General features: G+C 50.2%; 3 protein-coding genes across 6 annotated transcripts in view; 2 read left to right on the forward strand and 1 right to left on the reverse strand.

Annotated features, from left to right (window-relative positions):
• LOC142888495 (neural cell adhesion molecule L1.1-like) overlaps window positions 1-545 on the forward strand; it is a 17,533-nt gene extending 16,988 nt beyond the window's left edge. For both annotated transcript variants that reach the window (XM_076026832.1, XM_076026833.1), the window contains one exon: window positions 1-545. This exon is cut by the window's left edge and continues 1,807 nt beyond it. The gene's annotated coding sequence lies outside the window, so the exon portion shown is untranslated.
• Window positions 546-1,091: 546 nt separating this feature from the next.
• On the forward strand, window positions 1,092-11,332 carry LOC142888496 (6-phosphofructo-2-kinase/fructose-2,6-bisphosphatase-like). Of its 3 annotated transcripts, none has more exons than XM_076026835.1 (14): window positions 1,092-1,283; window positions 4,804-4,929; window positions 5,900-5,996; window positions 6,083-6,149; window positions 6,382-6,456; window positions 6,550-6,606; window positions 6,948-7,069; window positions 7,546-7,753; window positions 7,904-8,050; window positions 8,472-8,576; window positions 9,085-9,214; window positions 9,299-9,361; window positions 9,448-9,512; window positions 10,208-11,332. In XM_076026835.1, the coding sequence occupies exons 1-14, from the start codon at window positions 1,256-1,258 to the stop codon at window positions 10,265-10,267; spliced, it is 1,350 nt and encodes a 449-aa protein (XP_075882950.1). In that variant the 5' UTR covers window positions 1,092-1,255; the 3' UTR covers window positions 10,268-11,332. The 3 variants fall into 3 exon arrangements, with proteins under 3 accessions (XP_075882950.1, XP_075882951.1, XP_075882949.1); XM_076026836.1 differs by lacking the exon at window positions 1,092-1,283 and adding an exon at window positions 1,755-1,889; XM_076026834.1 differs by lacking the exon at window positions 1,092-1,283 and adding an exon at window positions 3,940-4,310.
• ndnl2 (necdin-like 2) overlaps window positions 11,260-15,000 on the reverse strand; it is a 3,787-nt gene continuing 46 nt past the window's right edge. Inside the window, exons 1-11 of the mRNA XM_076026843.1 lie at window positions 14,926-15,000; window positions 14,529-14,580; window positions 14,222-14,338; window positions 14,090-14,153; window positions 13,674-13,753; window positions 13,489-13,583; window positions 13,304-13,383; window positions 13,181-13,223; window positions 13,023-13,085; window positions 12,308-12,422; window positions 11,260-11,540 (exon numbers count right to left, since the gene is read on the reverse strand). The exon at window positions 14,926-15,000 is cut by the window's right edge and continues 46 nt beyond it. Of these exons, the coding sequence (XP_075882958.1) occupies window positions 11,436-11,540; window positions 12,308-12,422; window positions 13,023-13,085; window positions 13,181-13,223; window positions 13,304-13,383; window positions 13,489-13,583; window positions 13,674-13,753; window positions 14,090-14,153; window positions 14,222-14,338; window positions 14,529-14,567 (801 nt within the window). The 5' untranslated portion in view covers window positions 14,568-14,580; window positions 14,926-15,000 and the 3' untranslated portion in view covers window positions 11,260-11,435. The remainder of the gene's footprint in view (window positions 11,541-12,307; window positions 12,423-13,022; window positions 13,086-13,180; window positions 13,224-13,303; window positions 13,384-13,488; window positions 13,584-13,673; window positions 13,754-14,089; window positions 14,154-14,221; window positions 14,339-14,528; window positions 14,581-14,925) is intronic.

The following is a 15,000-nucleotide window of genomic DNA, read 5'->3' on the forward strand; positions in this document are numbered from 1 at the left end:
GGATCCAGAACCAGTTTCCCAGAGCAGAACCTGCTGAGGGGACGCTGACCTGAAGTTTTGTCTCTAGCATGCAAGGAGGAGCTACAGGAGACCTTGGAATTATTTGTATCGACTCACAGCGGCAGATGAAATGTGATATTTGATGGAAGGAGAGTCGCTCCATCAGCAAGAAGCAGGAACTGTCTGTCTGTTGCAGCCTTCTTTTATACATATAAACACATTGGAAAAAATAAAAAGACAAAAAAAACTCAGTTATAAATAATAACACAAATGCTAACAATAACAACAACTACGACAACAACAACAGAGTTGTGAAGAAGCCACGAAATACAGCGAAATGACTCAGTGTCAGAGGATCTGACCGGGTGGAGTGCGTGTGACTGTGTGAAACATTCCACAGTCCACACCACAGACACACACACACACAAGGACGGTGGGGGAGGGGCGTGCTAATGTTGTACCTGCTTGTTGCGTTGTGCCGCTGTGCTGCTGTAGCTGACCAACTAACCCAGAATGCCGACTAATAAAAGAACATGGACAACAAGCGCGTGTGTTGCTGTTTTTTCTCTTTTGTGGTGAGTGGTGGCAGGTTTTTTTTAAAAAGTCCACACGTGAGGATGCTCACAGCGCCCTCCTGTGGACAAAAACGGTAACAGTCAAGCAGCAAGGGGGGCTCTGGGGATCCTCTCGCTCTCATTCAGGCTGAGAATTCAAGTTGTAAAGCTGCGGTGTTATCCAGAAATTCATGAATTTCACGATGTTCACATTATGTTGAGGGAAATAAGGGCGCGCACGCACGCACGCACACACACACACACACACACACACACACACACACACACAAACACACGTGTATGTGTGGGCAGCATCAGCAGGAAGTCGTCGGGATAACAAGAGAGGGCGTGGAGGAGGTGCTGCTGAGGACCTCAAACCTGGAGGACCAGTTCAATGACACGCATACATCAGTGTGTGTGTGTGTGTGTGTGTGAGAGAGAGAGAGAGAGAGAGAGAGAGAGAGAGAGAGAGAGAGAGAGAGAGAGAGAGAGAGAAAGAAAGAAAGGGGGGGGGGGGCGGGAAAGAGCGTAGTAACTGGAGGAACAGCGATTCCAGGGAACCGCAGGAGAAGGAGGAGCTGCATCTCTGAAGAGTTTAGCGAGCTGCAACTTCCCCAAAAGCCACACACACACACACACGCACACAAACACACGCTCGCTGTGCTCGGAATAGATCAGCGGTGGTTACGCAAGACGTCAGGATGAAGCTCCGGTTCCAGCGTCCGCACGGTGAGTCCACACACACACACACACACACACACACTCACGCACGCACGCACGCACGCACGCTCGCTCGCATCTGTCCTCAGGCACGACCGAAACCAAGTCGTTACGCAAGCTTGCGCACGCATAGACCGCCGTGCAGATAGAGTGTGCGCGAGAGCGCGCGTGCACAATTTGATGACGCGGAACCGCTGTTCGCTGTCATTGATTCATCATCGTCGTCACCGTCATCATAATGGCTGTACGTCAGACGTTTTTGTGCACGTGGCTACCTAGCACTATTACGTAAGCAAGCGCGGCGATGTTTTGGGAGCAAGCCGCGGAGGATTTTGGGAGTCTCTGAGCGTGCAACGCCACGCGAGCCTCCCCCATCGTCCCTTTATGCGTGCGTGCGTGCGTGCGTGCGTGCGAGGCCGGTGTTGGGTGTCCACCCAGCGGGAGGGGCACCAGGTTATTTTGGTGTGTGTGGAGGGGGTGGTCCTGTAACGGGGGAGGGGGCGCGACCCACGTGGCTCGGTGTTCTACTGCTGCGGGTGCGTAGGGAAACAACGGAGGCCAACCTGGACGGAACCACGGTTCGGCGGCGGTGGCGCGTGCGCTGCGAGAGCACAGGTGAGACATGATGATGATGATGATGGATCGGGACGGTTGCCGCGTGAGCGAGCGCGTGACAGTGTGCAGTGTTTGTTTTTTTTAATCATTATTATTTTTAAAGTGACAGCAGTAAAGGAACTCGTCTAAAGTAGATGACACGTCATAGTTTTGAGGGCGTGGCCTCGGCCGGGCTGTTCTCATGATGCGCTTGAATTTCTGGTTCAGCTTCAGATTCAGAGTTTCCCATTGACGTTCTAGCAGCTGGTCAGCCTTATCCCGGCTGCTAATGTTGCTGTGTGGTGTTGGTTTACCCAAAAAGGAGTCGTACAAAAATACTAAGTTCTAGAAGGTTTGATACTGAAAAAACAAGCAATCATGTACACGGATTCCCCGTTGTTTGAACCACGAAGGAAAGTCTCCAGGTGACCTCCCATGGGAGAATGAAGATCCTGGCACCAGACAGAGTTTATATGGAATGAACTCCTGACTGATTGGCTCTCGTTTGTTTGCAGGGAGAGGTCGTGGTTGAGACTTAACCCCTCTGGTTGACTTCTTCTGGACCCTCCTTACGATTTGGTCCAATACACGCAGTTGACGTCCTGAGAGTGTGATGGATAAAAAGAAAGAAGGAGGGAACGCCACCTGAACAGAAAAAGGTCAAACTCCCCTTCCTACCAATATGTTTTGGAGGAAGGGGAGTGCCCTTTATTTGACTGACCACACACTCAGCATTTAGAGATCAGTGCCCTGTTTGAGTGACCACTGTCTCTGCCTTATCTTTATTGATCTCTACCTGGACTTATGGACATTTGCCTGTCTTGCCTGCAGACACCCTGTTATTGATCTGTTTCGGAAGCTGTGCTGCAGGATTTAATGTTACATTAAGGTGTTTGCTTAATGCATTTCTTTTATTAATGGATTTTATTTTTTACCCTAACATTGCTAATGCTAACGGTCGATCAGGGAAAGATCTGGAAGGATGAAAAAGACAATGTTTAGGTTTGAAAGCCCCCTTCCTCCTCAGAGCGCGCTGACTGGTCCCCTCAGGCTCTGACTGACTGGAAATGGTTGGTGGTTTGAGTTTCTCAGTGTGGCTGTGTGACCTCTCGAGGGCTCAGAGATCTTCCTGAGTTTATACCATCACCTGTGGACAGGTTGTGATTTGCTCTCGCACACTCACAGTGGTCAGTCCACAGCTGGTCGGTCCATTTGATGGTTCAAGCCTGATGGTGCAGAAGAAGAGAACTCTTGTGGTGGTTTCTAGGCCTCTCCAGGTGACAGAGGTGACTCCAGGTTGGTAGGGCAGATGGCAGTGGATCTGTAAGGCTGAGGAGGACCAGCACCTCCAGGACCTTTCATCAGGTGTGATCAGAAGAGCCAGTACTGGAATGGGCACCACAGCCGAGGCCGTCTGGTTCCTTGCCTTGTTCCTGTGGTGCACAGTGGTAGGTCTGGGCTTCGGGGAGGGAGAGAGGAGTTAATGAGAGGGTGATGGAGGTGGCCTGAAACTCCAAGGGGAACAGCAGTGTCAGTGGAGGAGGGGCAGGGAGGTGTTTGAGCTCAACTGCTGTGGACTGAGAAGGTCGTCAGGCCTCTCCAGACTCCACCGGTGTTGTTCTGCTGCAGCTGTTCCTCCTCCTGTGTCTCTTTCCCTTCCCTGAATCTGAAGCAGAGGAAGAAGGAGTCCTGAGGCCACTTCCTGACGGACTCGCTGATGTTCGGCTGGGCGTGATGAGTTGTTGGCAAGGCTCCAAGTGGCTCAGAGTTTGAGGACGGCTGACAGTTGACTGCGTGGTGTGATGTGATTATGCTTCCACTGCCTGCTGACGGGGTTTCTCCTGGAGCTGGAGCTGAGGAGCAGAAAGCAAACACCTTAAACCCACCAGGACAATAAAGACAACATCATCCCTCAGGGCCTCAGCCTGCACTCTGTCTGGCTCTCGCTCTCTCCCTCACGCACTCTCTCTCCCTCACAAACACACACACACACACACACAGCTTCAGGTTTATGACAGTTACTGGAGGGTGAGCTCCTCCCCCGTCGCACCATTTCCTGTGTGACAGGGCAAAGTTTACTGTCCCGCTCGCCGTGATTGGTGGACGAGCCCCGGCAGCCCACACTGGGCGTGCCGACGTGATGGGGAAGGTGAACGGACCAATCAGAGCGCAGCAGCCTGTGGTAGCGAGCCAAACAGGTGTGCGGGGTGACTCACGTCTCCTCCCTACTGACATGCTGAGAGAAGGTTCAAACTCTGCTCCCTCAGCCAGCAGCCCCTCTTGCTACCATCCTCTCAGGCTCTCTCACACACACACACACACACACACACACACACACACACACACACACACACTCAATCATGTCCGAGAGACTCACTCAGAACCCCCTGGAGAAGACCTGGGTGCCGTGGATGAAGACACGCCTGAGCAAACGGCGGGGCTGTGAGTGTACACGCACACACGCACACACTGGTGCGGCACACACACATTCTGTTGCTCTGTGGCTTCAGGTTGGCAAGTCAGTACTTGTGTTTTTTCTGGTGTTCGACAACAAGCGGTTTTTGTTTGTGTTTCTGAATATTGTCTGTATAGTGCGTGCGTGCATGTGTGTGAGGGTGTACATTATGTGTATGTGTGTCTGTGTCCGTCCGGACGGCCGTTCACCCCGGACCACGTGTCCCTGTCCCCCATCCCACGCCTGACCTGCTGCCACTGCCGCTGTGTCATGTGACCCGGTGGTGGAGCTGCAGAAACTGGTTCGGCAGAGTTTGAAGATTTTAAAACTTTTGCTGCCCACACATGCTGGGTCTTCATCATCGTGATGCGCTGCCAACCCGGTGGCTGTGAGCAGTGTAGCACACATACACACATACACACACAAACATAGAACACATTGCATGACTCTTTCTCTATTCTCTGCGTGCGTGTCTCCCAGCGTCGGTGCCTCAGTTCACCAACTCTCCCACGATGATCGTCATGGTGGGACTTCCTGCCAGGGGGAAGACCTACATCTCCAAGAAGCTCACCAGGTACCTGAATTGGATCGGTGTCACCACCAAAGGTAACAAAAAAACACACACTGACACACATAGACACACACTGAGGATGTCTTAGCTTTATCAACACAGCTAAAATCAACACATTGTTATTTAGCAGATAATGATGAAGATATTTTCATACTTCCGTTTCCGCTGGCTGAGAATTCTCACAACGTTTTTTGTTATTGTTCCGAGTAAACATGTCTTGTTTACTCGGAAGAAGGCAACGCCGACTTTCCTGCAGGTTCAGATCAGGAGCAACATTCATTCTTGAAATAAATGTCTCTGGGTTTCTTTTAACATGCTGACACCATCGTCATTATAATAACTTACATTATAGTGAAACAGGGTGAAGTGTTGAGGAAAAGGATGTTGTCACATGACACTTCCGGATCTGTCCAGTCCTGGAAGCAGTGACAGCATGCTTTTATTTTAAAACAATTCTATCTTGAAATTTTGTTCCCAGTCATGTAATGTGTGTTGATACATCTTGGCTGTAAAAAGATGGGCGGAGCTTTCGTTCTTAAAAAAGGGCCAAATACAGAAAAACTGCATTCTACTGTTTGGCCAGCAGGGGCCACCAGAGTCGGTTGCAAAAAGACTGAAAAAAGACTGGCTTTGAATAAGGGGAGGAGCCTTAAATCCACACCATCACAAACTGGTTCGGAAGTTTCTGTATGTCTTAATTACCAAGAAAAAATACAGCCTCGAGAAACAAAACGTCCACTTTTTCTGATTTGGTCTCATGTTGAGTCAAAAATGGCCATAAAGCTGTGGGTGTGGCCAATCACTGCTCACCTCCGGTACCGCCCACATGTCCAAATATGGAATCTTCGAATTTCTAAACAGAACCACCAGTGGGTGACTTTGACCGTGACCGTGACCAATCCTTTTGGACAGCCTGTCAGAATGGAGCTTCCATTTAGAACGTTGTGCCGGGGCTGCAGCGCCGATGGCGCCCCCTGGTGTCTGATGGTTCTCCTGTGCTTGCAGTCTTCAACGTGGGCCAGTACAGACGAGACGCTGCCGGAACCTACAACAGCTTCGAGTTCTTCAGGCCCGACAACGCCGAGGCCATGAAGGTCCGCAGGTGCGTAGCTCAGCTCCGCCCCTCCCCCAGCTGCATTCGCCACCAGGCCGTAGCCCACCTGACGTGTCCTTGCTGTGTTTTTCCAGGGCCTGCGCCGTAGCTGCCTTGCAGGATGTTTGCGAGTACTTCAACAGGGACCTGGGCCAGGTGGTGGTGAGTCCGCAGCTCCATCCCTTCCACAGGCTCCGTCCTGTGGTGGCCAGACTGAGCTTCTACCTCTTCTTCTTCTTCAGAATCTAGTTGGAATTTAGCTTTTTTTTTAAAAATGATAAAAGACCTTGAGAGCTTCTCAGCAATCTGCTGTTTTGAACAATGTCTTCTTCTTCTTCTTCTTCTTCTTCTTCTTCTTTCTTCTTGCTCTTTTTCTCCTTCCTCTCTCCTCCAGGTGTTTGACGCCACCAACACTACCGCAGAGCGGCGGGACGTCATCCTGGGCTTTGCCAAGGAAAATGGCTACAAGGTCCGCCGTCTTCTCCTGTTCACAATTCAGCCTGAGAAATTGTGGCGCACTGCTAGTTTAACTGATGCTGCTGCTGCTGCTCTTCCTTCACAGGTTTTCTTTGTGGAGTCCATCTGCGACGACCCGGACATCATCGCAGAGAATATCAAAGTGAGTGAGTGTGTGTGTGTGTGCGTGCATGCCTCCTGAACATACTGCAGCTCGACCGCCCGTTCGTTGTCGCATGACCCGCTCTTGGTCCCCGGCAGCCGGTCCCAACAGGGTCTGTCCGTTGCGCCAACTTGGGTCATGTGACCTTCGCTCGGAAACGGCAGGTCTCTTAGCTTTTAGTTTGCGGCCTTTTGCCAAAGCATTTACACAGGTTATCCTGCAACCAGCCACCAGGGGGCTCTCTAGGTGCCAGGGTTATCATCACATTGTCATCACGTTTGAAAGTCACCAAGTCCAGACTTTTTTAGTTTCCTGAGCTTGTTGTGTTTTCCTCACGTCAGCAAGTGAAGCTCAGCAGCCCCGACTACGCCGGCTGCGACAAGGAGGAGGCGGTGGCCGACTTCCTGAAGAGGATCGACTGTTACAAGATGACCTACGTGCCGCTGGACGACCATAGGGACAGGTGTGGACCCGAGCGCTAAGCTAAACTAAGCTAACCGAATCGACTGGGAATTAATCTCTGCTTCGTTCCAACATTATTCCTGCTGTGAAATGTAGATCCGTCCCTTTGCTAGAGAAAATAGGTCCGACCTGACCAGTTTTCTCACCCGCCTCAATCCGAGCAATCAGTGAGGTTTTGTCTGTGGAAGTGCACACAGATTAGTTGGGTGTGGTCCTCTACATATGTTTCAAAGATGGTGGCCCAGTGGTTAGCGCTGCTGCCTCACAGCTAGAAGGTCGTGGGTTCGATTCCGGGCCTGAGGAGTTTGCATGTCCTCCCTGTGTCTGCGTGGGTGGATGGATGGAATCAGTTCTACAACAGTCAAATGACAGGATAAGGGAGGGACGACAGCTCGGGCAAGCTCTATTCTAAGGGCTCATTGCTGTGCAAACTATGATACAGATGTAGTGAGTAACGCCTGCTTCCCTCCCCTGCAGACACCTGTCCTACATCAAGATCTTCAACGTGGGCAGCAGGTACCTGGTGAACCGGGTCCAGGACCACATCCAGAGCCGCATCGTCTACTACCTGATGAACATCCACGTCACGCCCCGCTCCATCTACCTGTGTCGCCACGGGGAGAGCGAGCTCAACCTGGTGGGCCGCATCGGCGGCGACTTGGGGCTGTCGGAACGCGGTGCCAAGGTGAGTGGGCGGGGCTCCGCACCCGTGTGTAGGCGGCGCCCAGGAAACACACACACAGCAGCAGAAGGAGCAGGACAGGTGATTCGATTTCAGGGTAAACTGCTCCATCGAACATCCTCTTTTTACTGTGTGTGTGTGTGTTTGTATCAGTTTGCCAGCGCTCTGGGCACCTACATGCGTGAGCAGTCCATCCGGGACCTGAAGGTGTGGACCAGCCACATGAAGAGGACCATCCAGACGGCCGAGGCTCTGGGGGTCCAGTACGAGCAGTGGAAGGCCCTGAACGAGATCGATGCCGTGAGTCTCCCTCCTCCCTCCCAACCCACGTGGCCACGCCATATGGCCGTGTGTGTGTGTATGTGTGTGTGTGCGAGCGAGTAATGTTGTGGAGTAACAAGTTAAAAATGTGATTGATGTTGTTGATCTAAAAGATGCTGATTCTGATTCCTTGATTTTGTATCTCAGAATGATCTCACGGTGAAAAGAGGGACTGAAGTTCGAGCTTGTTGAGGCTGTTGTTTGTTGTTGTTCTTGTCATTTTGATTCAGAAAAGTAATAAAAATGTCTTTGCGTATAATTAGTTACATCAGTCATTGAAATAGTTACAATACTGTCACATTTGCAATAAGGTACCTTGTAATTTTAACCAATTACATTTGCAAAGGATTCCTCCCAACACTGTGTGTGTGTGTTTGACGCTGTGGTCGTGCCACCTCAGGGCGTGTGCGAGGAGTTGACGTACGAGGAGATCCAGGAGAACTTCCCGGAGGAGTTTGCGCTCAGGGACCAGGACAAGTATCGCTACCGCTACCCCAAGGGCGAGGTGAGGGCTGACGGAAGGCAGGGTTTCCTTTGGGTTCAGCGCAGTGTGCGAGATACCTGTCAGTATTTGTGGAGGAGGGTAGTGTCCCCGTCCTCCTGATTGTTACTCAGTACCGATCTAAACGTCCTTAACATGCAGGAGGCCTAGAATAACCTTACACTGTTTCATGGATTCAACTTTGTAGCTTCCTTGCATTGTTCGGTTTTGTTTAAAAAAAAAAATACTGCGAGTGGCAGAAATTGACTGGAGAATGTTTGAAAGCAAACACAGTATTTTAATGCCATCTCTGAATAAAAAAATATTTGAAAATGAATATTAGACGGTGTGATCTTAAAGCATTAGTGACAATAATGTATGTTATTTTTAGCTTTTTGGAAAAATATGAGCTTTGAGACTTTCAGGGGGTGTCTTGGGTTAATCGAGGGGGGTCCGACCCCACCAGACCTCCCTGTATTCCGCACACTGGTTGAGCGCCTCCCTGTTTTAAACTGTGCTCTGTCCCGTGCAGTCTTACGAGGACCTGGTCCAGCGTCTGGAGCCGGTCATCATGGAGTTGGAGCGGCAGGAGAACGTCCTGGTCATCTGCCATCAGGCCGTCATGAGGTGTCTGCTGGCCTACTTCCTGGATAAGAGCGCCGGTAAGAGGAAGTCTCCGCCCCCCTGAAGGCGGCAGCGGTGGAAAGATCTATGATGTGATGGTGTCTCCTTTATGTGGCCTTCAGGCGAGCTGCCCTACCTCAAGTGTCCTCTGCACACCGTGCTGAAGCTCACGCCCGTCGCCTACGGTCAGCCTCCATTTGTCAGCGCCCCCTTCTGTTTGCCGTGACGAAAGCCTCGCAAACCTCTTGTTTCACTTTCTGTCCTCTCCCAGGTTGTAAAGTCGAGTCAGTCTTCCTTAACGTTGAAGCCGTCAACACACACCGGGACCGACCTGAGGTAACCCTGCACTGAAATATCACCAGCGCCAGCAGTTAGGGGGGAGAGTCGGGGAGTGCCATGAAAGACTATGCTCTCGGCTGCCAACAGAGGGTTATCTCAGGTCTTCTGGCTTTGTGTTCACCAGCCGAGGTTGGCTCCTGGTGATTGTCTTAGTCACTGGTTGCAGATCAGGTCCCCCAAACTCCAACATGGTGGCCCATTCATTTCATTCATTCCTTTATAATTTTTTTTGAAAGACTGTTCATAATAAATCTGCAATAGAAATATTTATTAGGAACCGCGTTTCAGGTCACAGTTTTCCTGTCAGCCGTTTTAGAGGCGTTTATTTTTGTGTTGCGGTCTATTGTGAAAAATGCTTTTTGGGCCCAATGGCATTTTTTTGCTGCAGTACCGTGAGTGGCCACTGGAATAAAATCAGTGCTCTGCAATATTGCCAGTGTGATATCCAGTTCTGATAATGCATCCATGTGGCAGATACAGTTGACCCAAATCGATATAATCAAATTGCTCGCTAACAAAGCTAACTTAGAATTGCGCTAATATTACAGCCCAGCAGGTGGTGACTCGTTCAATGGTTCAGGGTGTGTGTGTGTGTGTGTGTGTGTGTGTGTGTGTGTGTGTGTGTGTGTGTGTGTGTGTGTGTGTGTGTGTGTGTGTGTGTGAACTCACTGACGACACGTTGTCTTTGCCAGAATGTGGACGTGGACCGACACCCTGCTGAAGCCCTGGAGACGGTCCCGGACCACATCTAGAGGAACGGAGGACCTGCCTATCAACCCCCGCCCCTCCCGCACCCTCCCTCCCACCTCTGCCCCCTCCCACCGGAGGACTGTGGCCTTTTTTCCTGAGATCTCAAGAAATCGTTGTGTTAACCCGTGACGTAACACAAGACAAAAGATGATGTGCTGAACGAACACGGACGCCAGTCGAAGAACCTTCACTGTGAAAAAGACGAGTTCACCTGACCACCTGGCGGTCAGGTGAACTCAAGTCAGCTAGCCCAACCAGCAGTTACCTAAATAATCCAGAAAAAGGTGTCACCACAAGCAGATGTTTGTTTGTTTGTTTTTTACAATCTTCTCCCCTGTGTGCCGAGTCTTGAGAAGATCGATTCGCCACAGATCCGGCACTCTGAGGCGTTAGCTTAGCTTAGCAAAGAGGCTGGAAACAGGGAGGAATTGTGATCCTACCTCTGGCACTGCTATCTTGATCTCGTCCTCTCAAACTGATGATACGAAGGCTAATAACTCTCAAGACACTAAATTCAGCTGACCTGCTCCAGGAACTCACAAAAGTCAACGAGGCAAACTTTAAAGCTGGTGTTACGGTGTAACGGTAGCCACCAGGTAATGTCAACACTTCACACTTAAACTGATGGATGGAGGCTAAATTTAGCTCAAGTCCTCTTAACTGTTTGCTTTTTCATGTGACTCATGAGCAGAAAGAGAGATCCTGTTTTATTTCTACTGTCATTCTATGCAGATGACCCTCTGGTGTTTCTGGTGCTTGTTGTTCGTTTACTGCTGATGTCACAGGAACAGAATGCTGGAAGCGCAAGCAACTGTTTTAGACACCGGGGGAGCACTAAGTATTCTCAGGGTTTTGTTGTTCTTTTTAATTCCCATTTTTTTTGCTCCATTACAAAGCTGGACAACGTGTGTAACCCTGCAGGACGTGGCGGGAACTGCAAGGTCAGCTGCGACTTCTGCGGGGAATGAGCAATAATTCATCCCCACAGAGTTCCTTATGTGAAATACTTTATTTTTCTCAACAAGCTGTGACATTAAATTCCCAACAATAAAAGTAAGAATGAAAAACTTTACTTTTTTACTCTGGAAAAACAAGCTTAAAAAATGTTGCAAAAATAAATAATAATAAAAATAAAAAACGAGACGAAGACAGCGTTGGGACGGGAGGCGATCATCTCTGACTGCTGGGGCCGGCCTGCTGGGAGGACTGGGGGCACTGGGAGGACTGGGCTTCTCTGCTCTGCTGAGTCCAGCTTTGAGGGTCCTGACTGAACAGCTGAGGGCAAAAACCACAGCTATTTACTGAGAGCACACACACACACACACACACACCTGCTCGAACAATATTGTGGGCGAACATGAACGGACTGTTCTTTATTTGGGTTTTGAATGGTTTGCTGTTAAACTCGTTCATTCTGGCGTTTGTGAGCAGCGTTCTAAACTCGAGTGTGCCAGATGTCCAGAGACTTCCACGCACTGTAAACAGGCCTTAATATTTAGCGGAAAAGCACCCAATCTGACACCTGCAAGGTGCCTGTCTGTCGTTCCAACCAATACGTCACTATCACTCATCACAACAACATGCTAGTACACACGGAGGAGGGGAGCAGCACTAGTAGCTGGGAGCGCTCGGACCCATATGAATTTTATGTTTATGAAAATATACTCGCTACGCCGCAGCTGCTACTCGTGTGCACTGAACAACGCATTAGGGAAATGCCAGTGTTCTGAGGGCTGTTCTGACAATGCTATTGTCAACCTGGTTTGGATTAGGATTCAAAAGTAGATATGAAGATTAATCTGACATAGTTATAGTGTTAAAACGGACAAGGTTGATTGCTGTCTGTGGGTTTATATGGGCTTTGTCAATGATCTTGACCAATAATAGCTCGCAGCAAAGTATTGGAGGAAAAATAACTAAATGAGTTCATTTTTTGGACTTCAGTTCAAAATGTGGAGCGAGTTCATTTTAAAATGTGTGAACTTTGAACGAGTTCAGGTAGAAAGTGCACTTTGCGCGTACACAAACACACAAGCACACACCTGGCCCATGAACTGGAGGATTTTGGCCTTGGACACCTCGACATCAGCACGAGGGCCCCATCTGAACTCGTGCTCCACCGGCTCCGTGTGAGGGACACGTGTGTACTCCAGGTACCTACACACACACACACACACACAAAGCAATGAGTATAAAGTGAAACACTGAGTGAAGCGACTAAAGTTGAGAAGATGTTTGTGTGGAGTCGGTGCCGATCCGGCCCACATGCTGCGGCGGTCCGGGTCAGGACGGGCTCCTGCTGCTCTGTGGTGTGGTATAAACCGGAGTCTATGGTCTGACAGACAGCGGCTCTGAACACACCAGTGGGCCCTGGCCAGGGTTTGAACCCATGACCTGCTGAACTGAGAGCTTCTGGATTAGCCAGGTGAGCTATTAGGAGCTAATACCACTGTGCTGAGAACCTGTAGCTGGCAGCTACTCAATGTGAGGGGAGGGGCTAGACGAGACTTGACTGGCTAGAGAGGAAACATGCAGGTTTCTACATTAGGATGGCACAACAGGGTTCCCACTCATTTATCACTGTCATGGAAAACCTGAAAAAAACTTGATTTTTTCCATGTTTTCCATGACAGTGGGAACCCTGTTCAACAAACTGCAGGCCGGAAAGTATCTCTGCACAGCTAACACAGCCGTTAGCCTGGTGGAGACGCTAGGACAGCTGCTAGCCAACGAGCTAAACTACTGGACTCTTCTTACTTTTGCCGCACAAACTCCTCCGTCACCACCTTCTTCACATCGCCGAACTCCTCGTGTTTCTCGCTGCAACATTCGGACACACAAACCAGCGGTAAGAGTCGTAAACGTCGGTGTGACGCCGCTCTGAAGGTCGGTGCATCGACCTTGGCTCATCTCACCCTTGGTGAACTCGCAGCTTCCTCAGCGTGTTCCAGACCAAACCTGAGGGACGCAGAGACAACGCGGGTTGGCAGAACGTCACCATCACGTTGTGTTCTACACCGCCGAGCACCGCCACTCACCCTCCTTGACCACGCCCCCTTTCATGAAGACGACACTGAGGATCACAAACAGGAGGCCGGTCTTTGGGTTGGCCGGACTCCTGTTTGAACACGGATGCAGGTGGGTGAAGGTCCTCCACCGTCCGAATGGTCGTTGCTAGAACACATCCGGCGACGAACAAGAGTTTGGGGAGGTTGCAACTCACCTGATGGGCGGGACTTCCTCTCCCGCTTCCAGCTTGTTGATCAGTATGTAGGTGTGATTCTTGCTGTCGATTTCAACCAGTCTGAGGCCAAACACCTGGGGAGAGACACAGGAGCGCCGGTCTGCAGGGGCTTTTAGTCTTCGCTGAGGCGTTTATCCACTTAGTGTCCGTCCAGGTGAACTCACCTGGTCAAAGGTGTGCGTCGCCCTCTTCATGATCTCTGGGTAGACGTTCTTGTACTCCTTCACCACATGTTTGATGAGGTCTGAGGAGGGACAAAGAGTCACAGAGTGGATGATTCGCCGAGTCCAATCCAAAAGATGCAGCTCCTCGTTTTCAAGGAGCTCCAACATACAAATAACACCACCCACCACATTAACAATAATAATAATAAGTTTACAGTTCATATATGCGCGCATAGAAATACAAATATGCATCACAATTAAACCTCAGGAGCAACAGAAGGCAACTGCAGTTTTAAGAAAATAATAATAAAGCAAGAAATGACATCAAAAACAAGAACAGCTTGTTCTTAAATGGGAAAATAAATTTCATCTAAAAATCAAAATAATAAAAAAAATCCAAATGCTGAGTGACCCACCTGCTCGGCGGATGGGGATCTTCTTCTGGTCCTTCACCAGGATGAACTGCACCAACTCGGCCGTCTGCGACACACAGAGCCAAAGTTGACTTGGGATCAAGAAGACCTCACCTGTGCATCACCCGCTGGTACCTTTTGGTCCACCTGAGCACCTGTGACTTTCTCCAGGCCCCGCTGCACCTGCGACGTGGTGGGCTGGGTGAAGAAGGGCTCGACGTCCTCCTGCGAGGCCAAGCCAGCCGACAGCCTCTGTCCACACAAACCGAACGTTACATTCATCCTACGATTCGTTGTTTGTGCGCCACATTAACACTGTGTCAAACTCCAAACACGTGTTATCAAAAAACACAGATTGCAGACAGACAGGCAGACAGATAAGTGGAGGTGCATTAATACAACAGCAATGTGCAGTTTAAAAACCAGTGTGAAGCTGCTGTACCCCGGACTGAGAGCTGGACGGTCGCTTCCTCTGCGTCATGACGGCCAACAGTCTGACGGAACACACACACACACACACACACACACACACACACACACACACACACACACACACACACACACACACACACACACACAAGAGTCAGACGGCTGACACACAAACGCACGCACAGCAGCCGTATAACCCGGAAGTGAGCTAAAGTTATAGTTAGCTCACTTGGTAGCGGGCTAACTGGACGGCTGCTGTTTGAATGCGGCGGGTCCTGGTGGATCTAACCAGCCCCTCTCTCTCTCGCTCTCTCTCTCTCCTTCTCTATCTATCAATCTATCTATCTATCTATCTATCTATCTATCTATCTATCTTTCTCTCTCACACACACACACACTCACTCACTCACTCTGCCTCGCCGAAAACCCTCCGGCCAGCTTCACAGCAACAACCGACGAGTTCCCGCCGCCGCGGATTGAGGGGC

This window comes from Nelusetta ayraudi, unplaced genomic scaffold (genome assembly GCF_046127955.1).
Source record: "Nelusetta ayraudi isolate G7.1 ecotype Tasmania unplaced genomic scaffold, CSIRO-AGI_Nayr_v1 ptg000019l, whole genome shotgun sequence".
Lineage (NCBI taxonomy): Eukaryota > Metazoa > Chordata > Actinopteri > Tetraodontiformes > Monacanthidae > Nelusetta > Nelusetta ayraudi.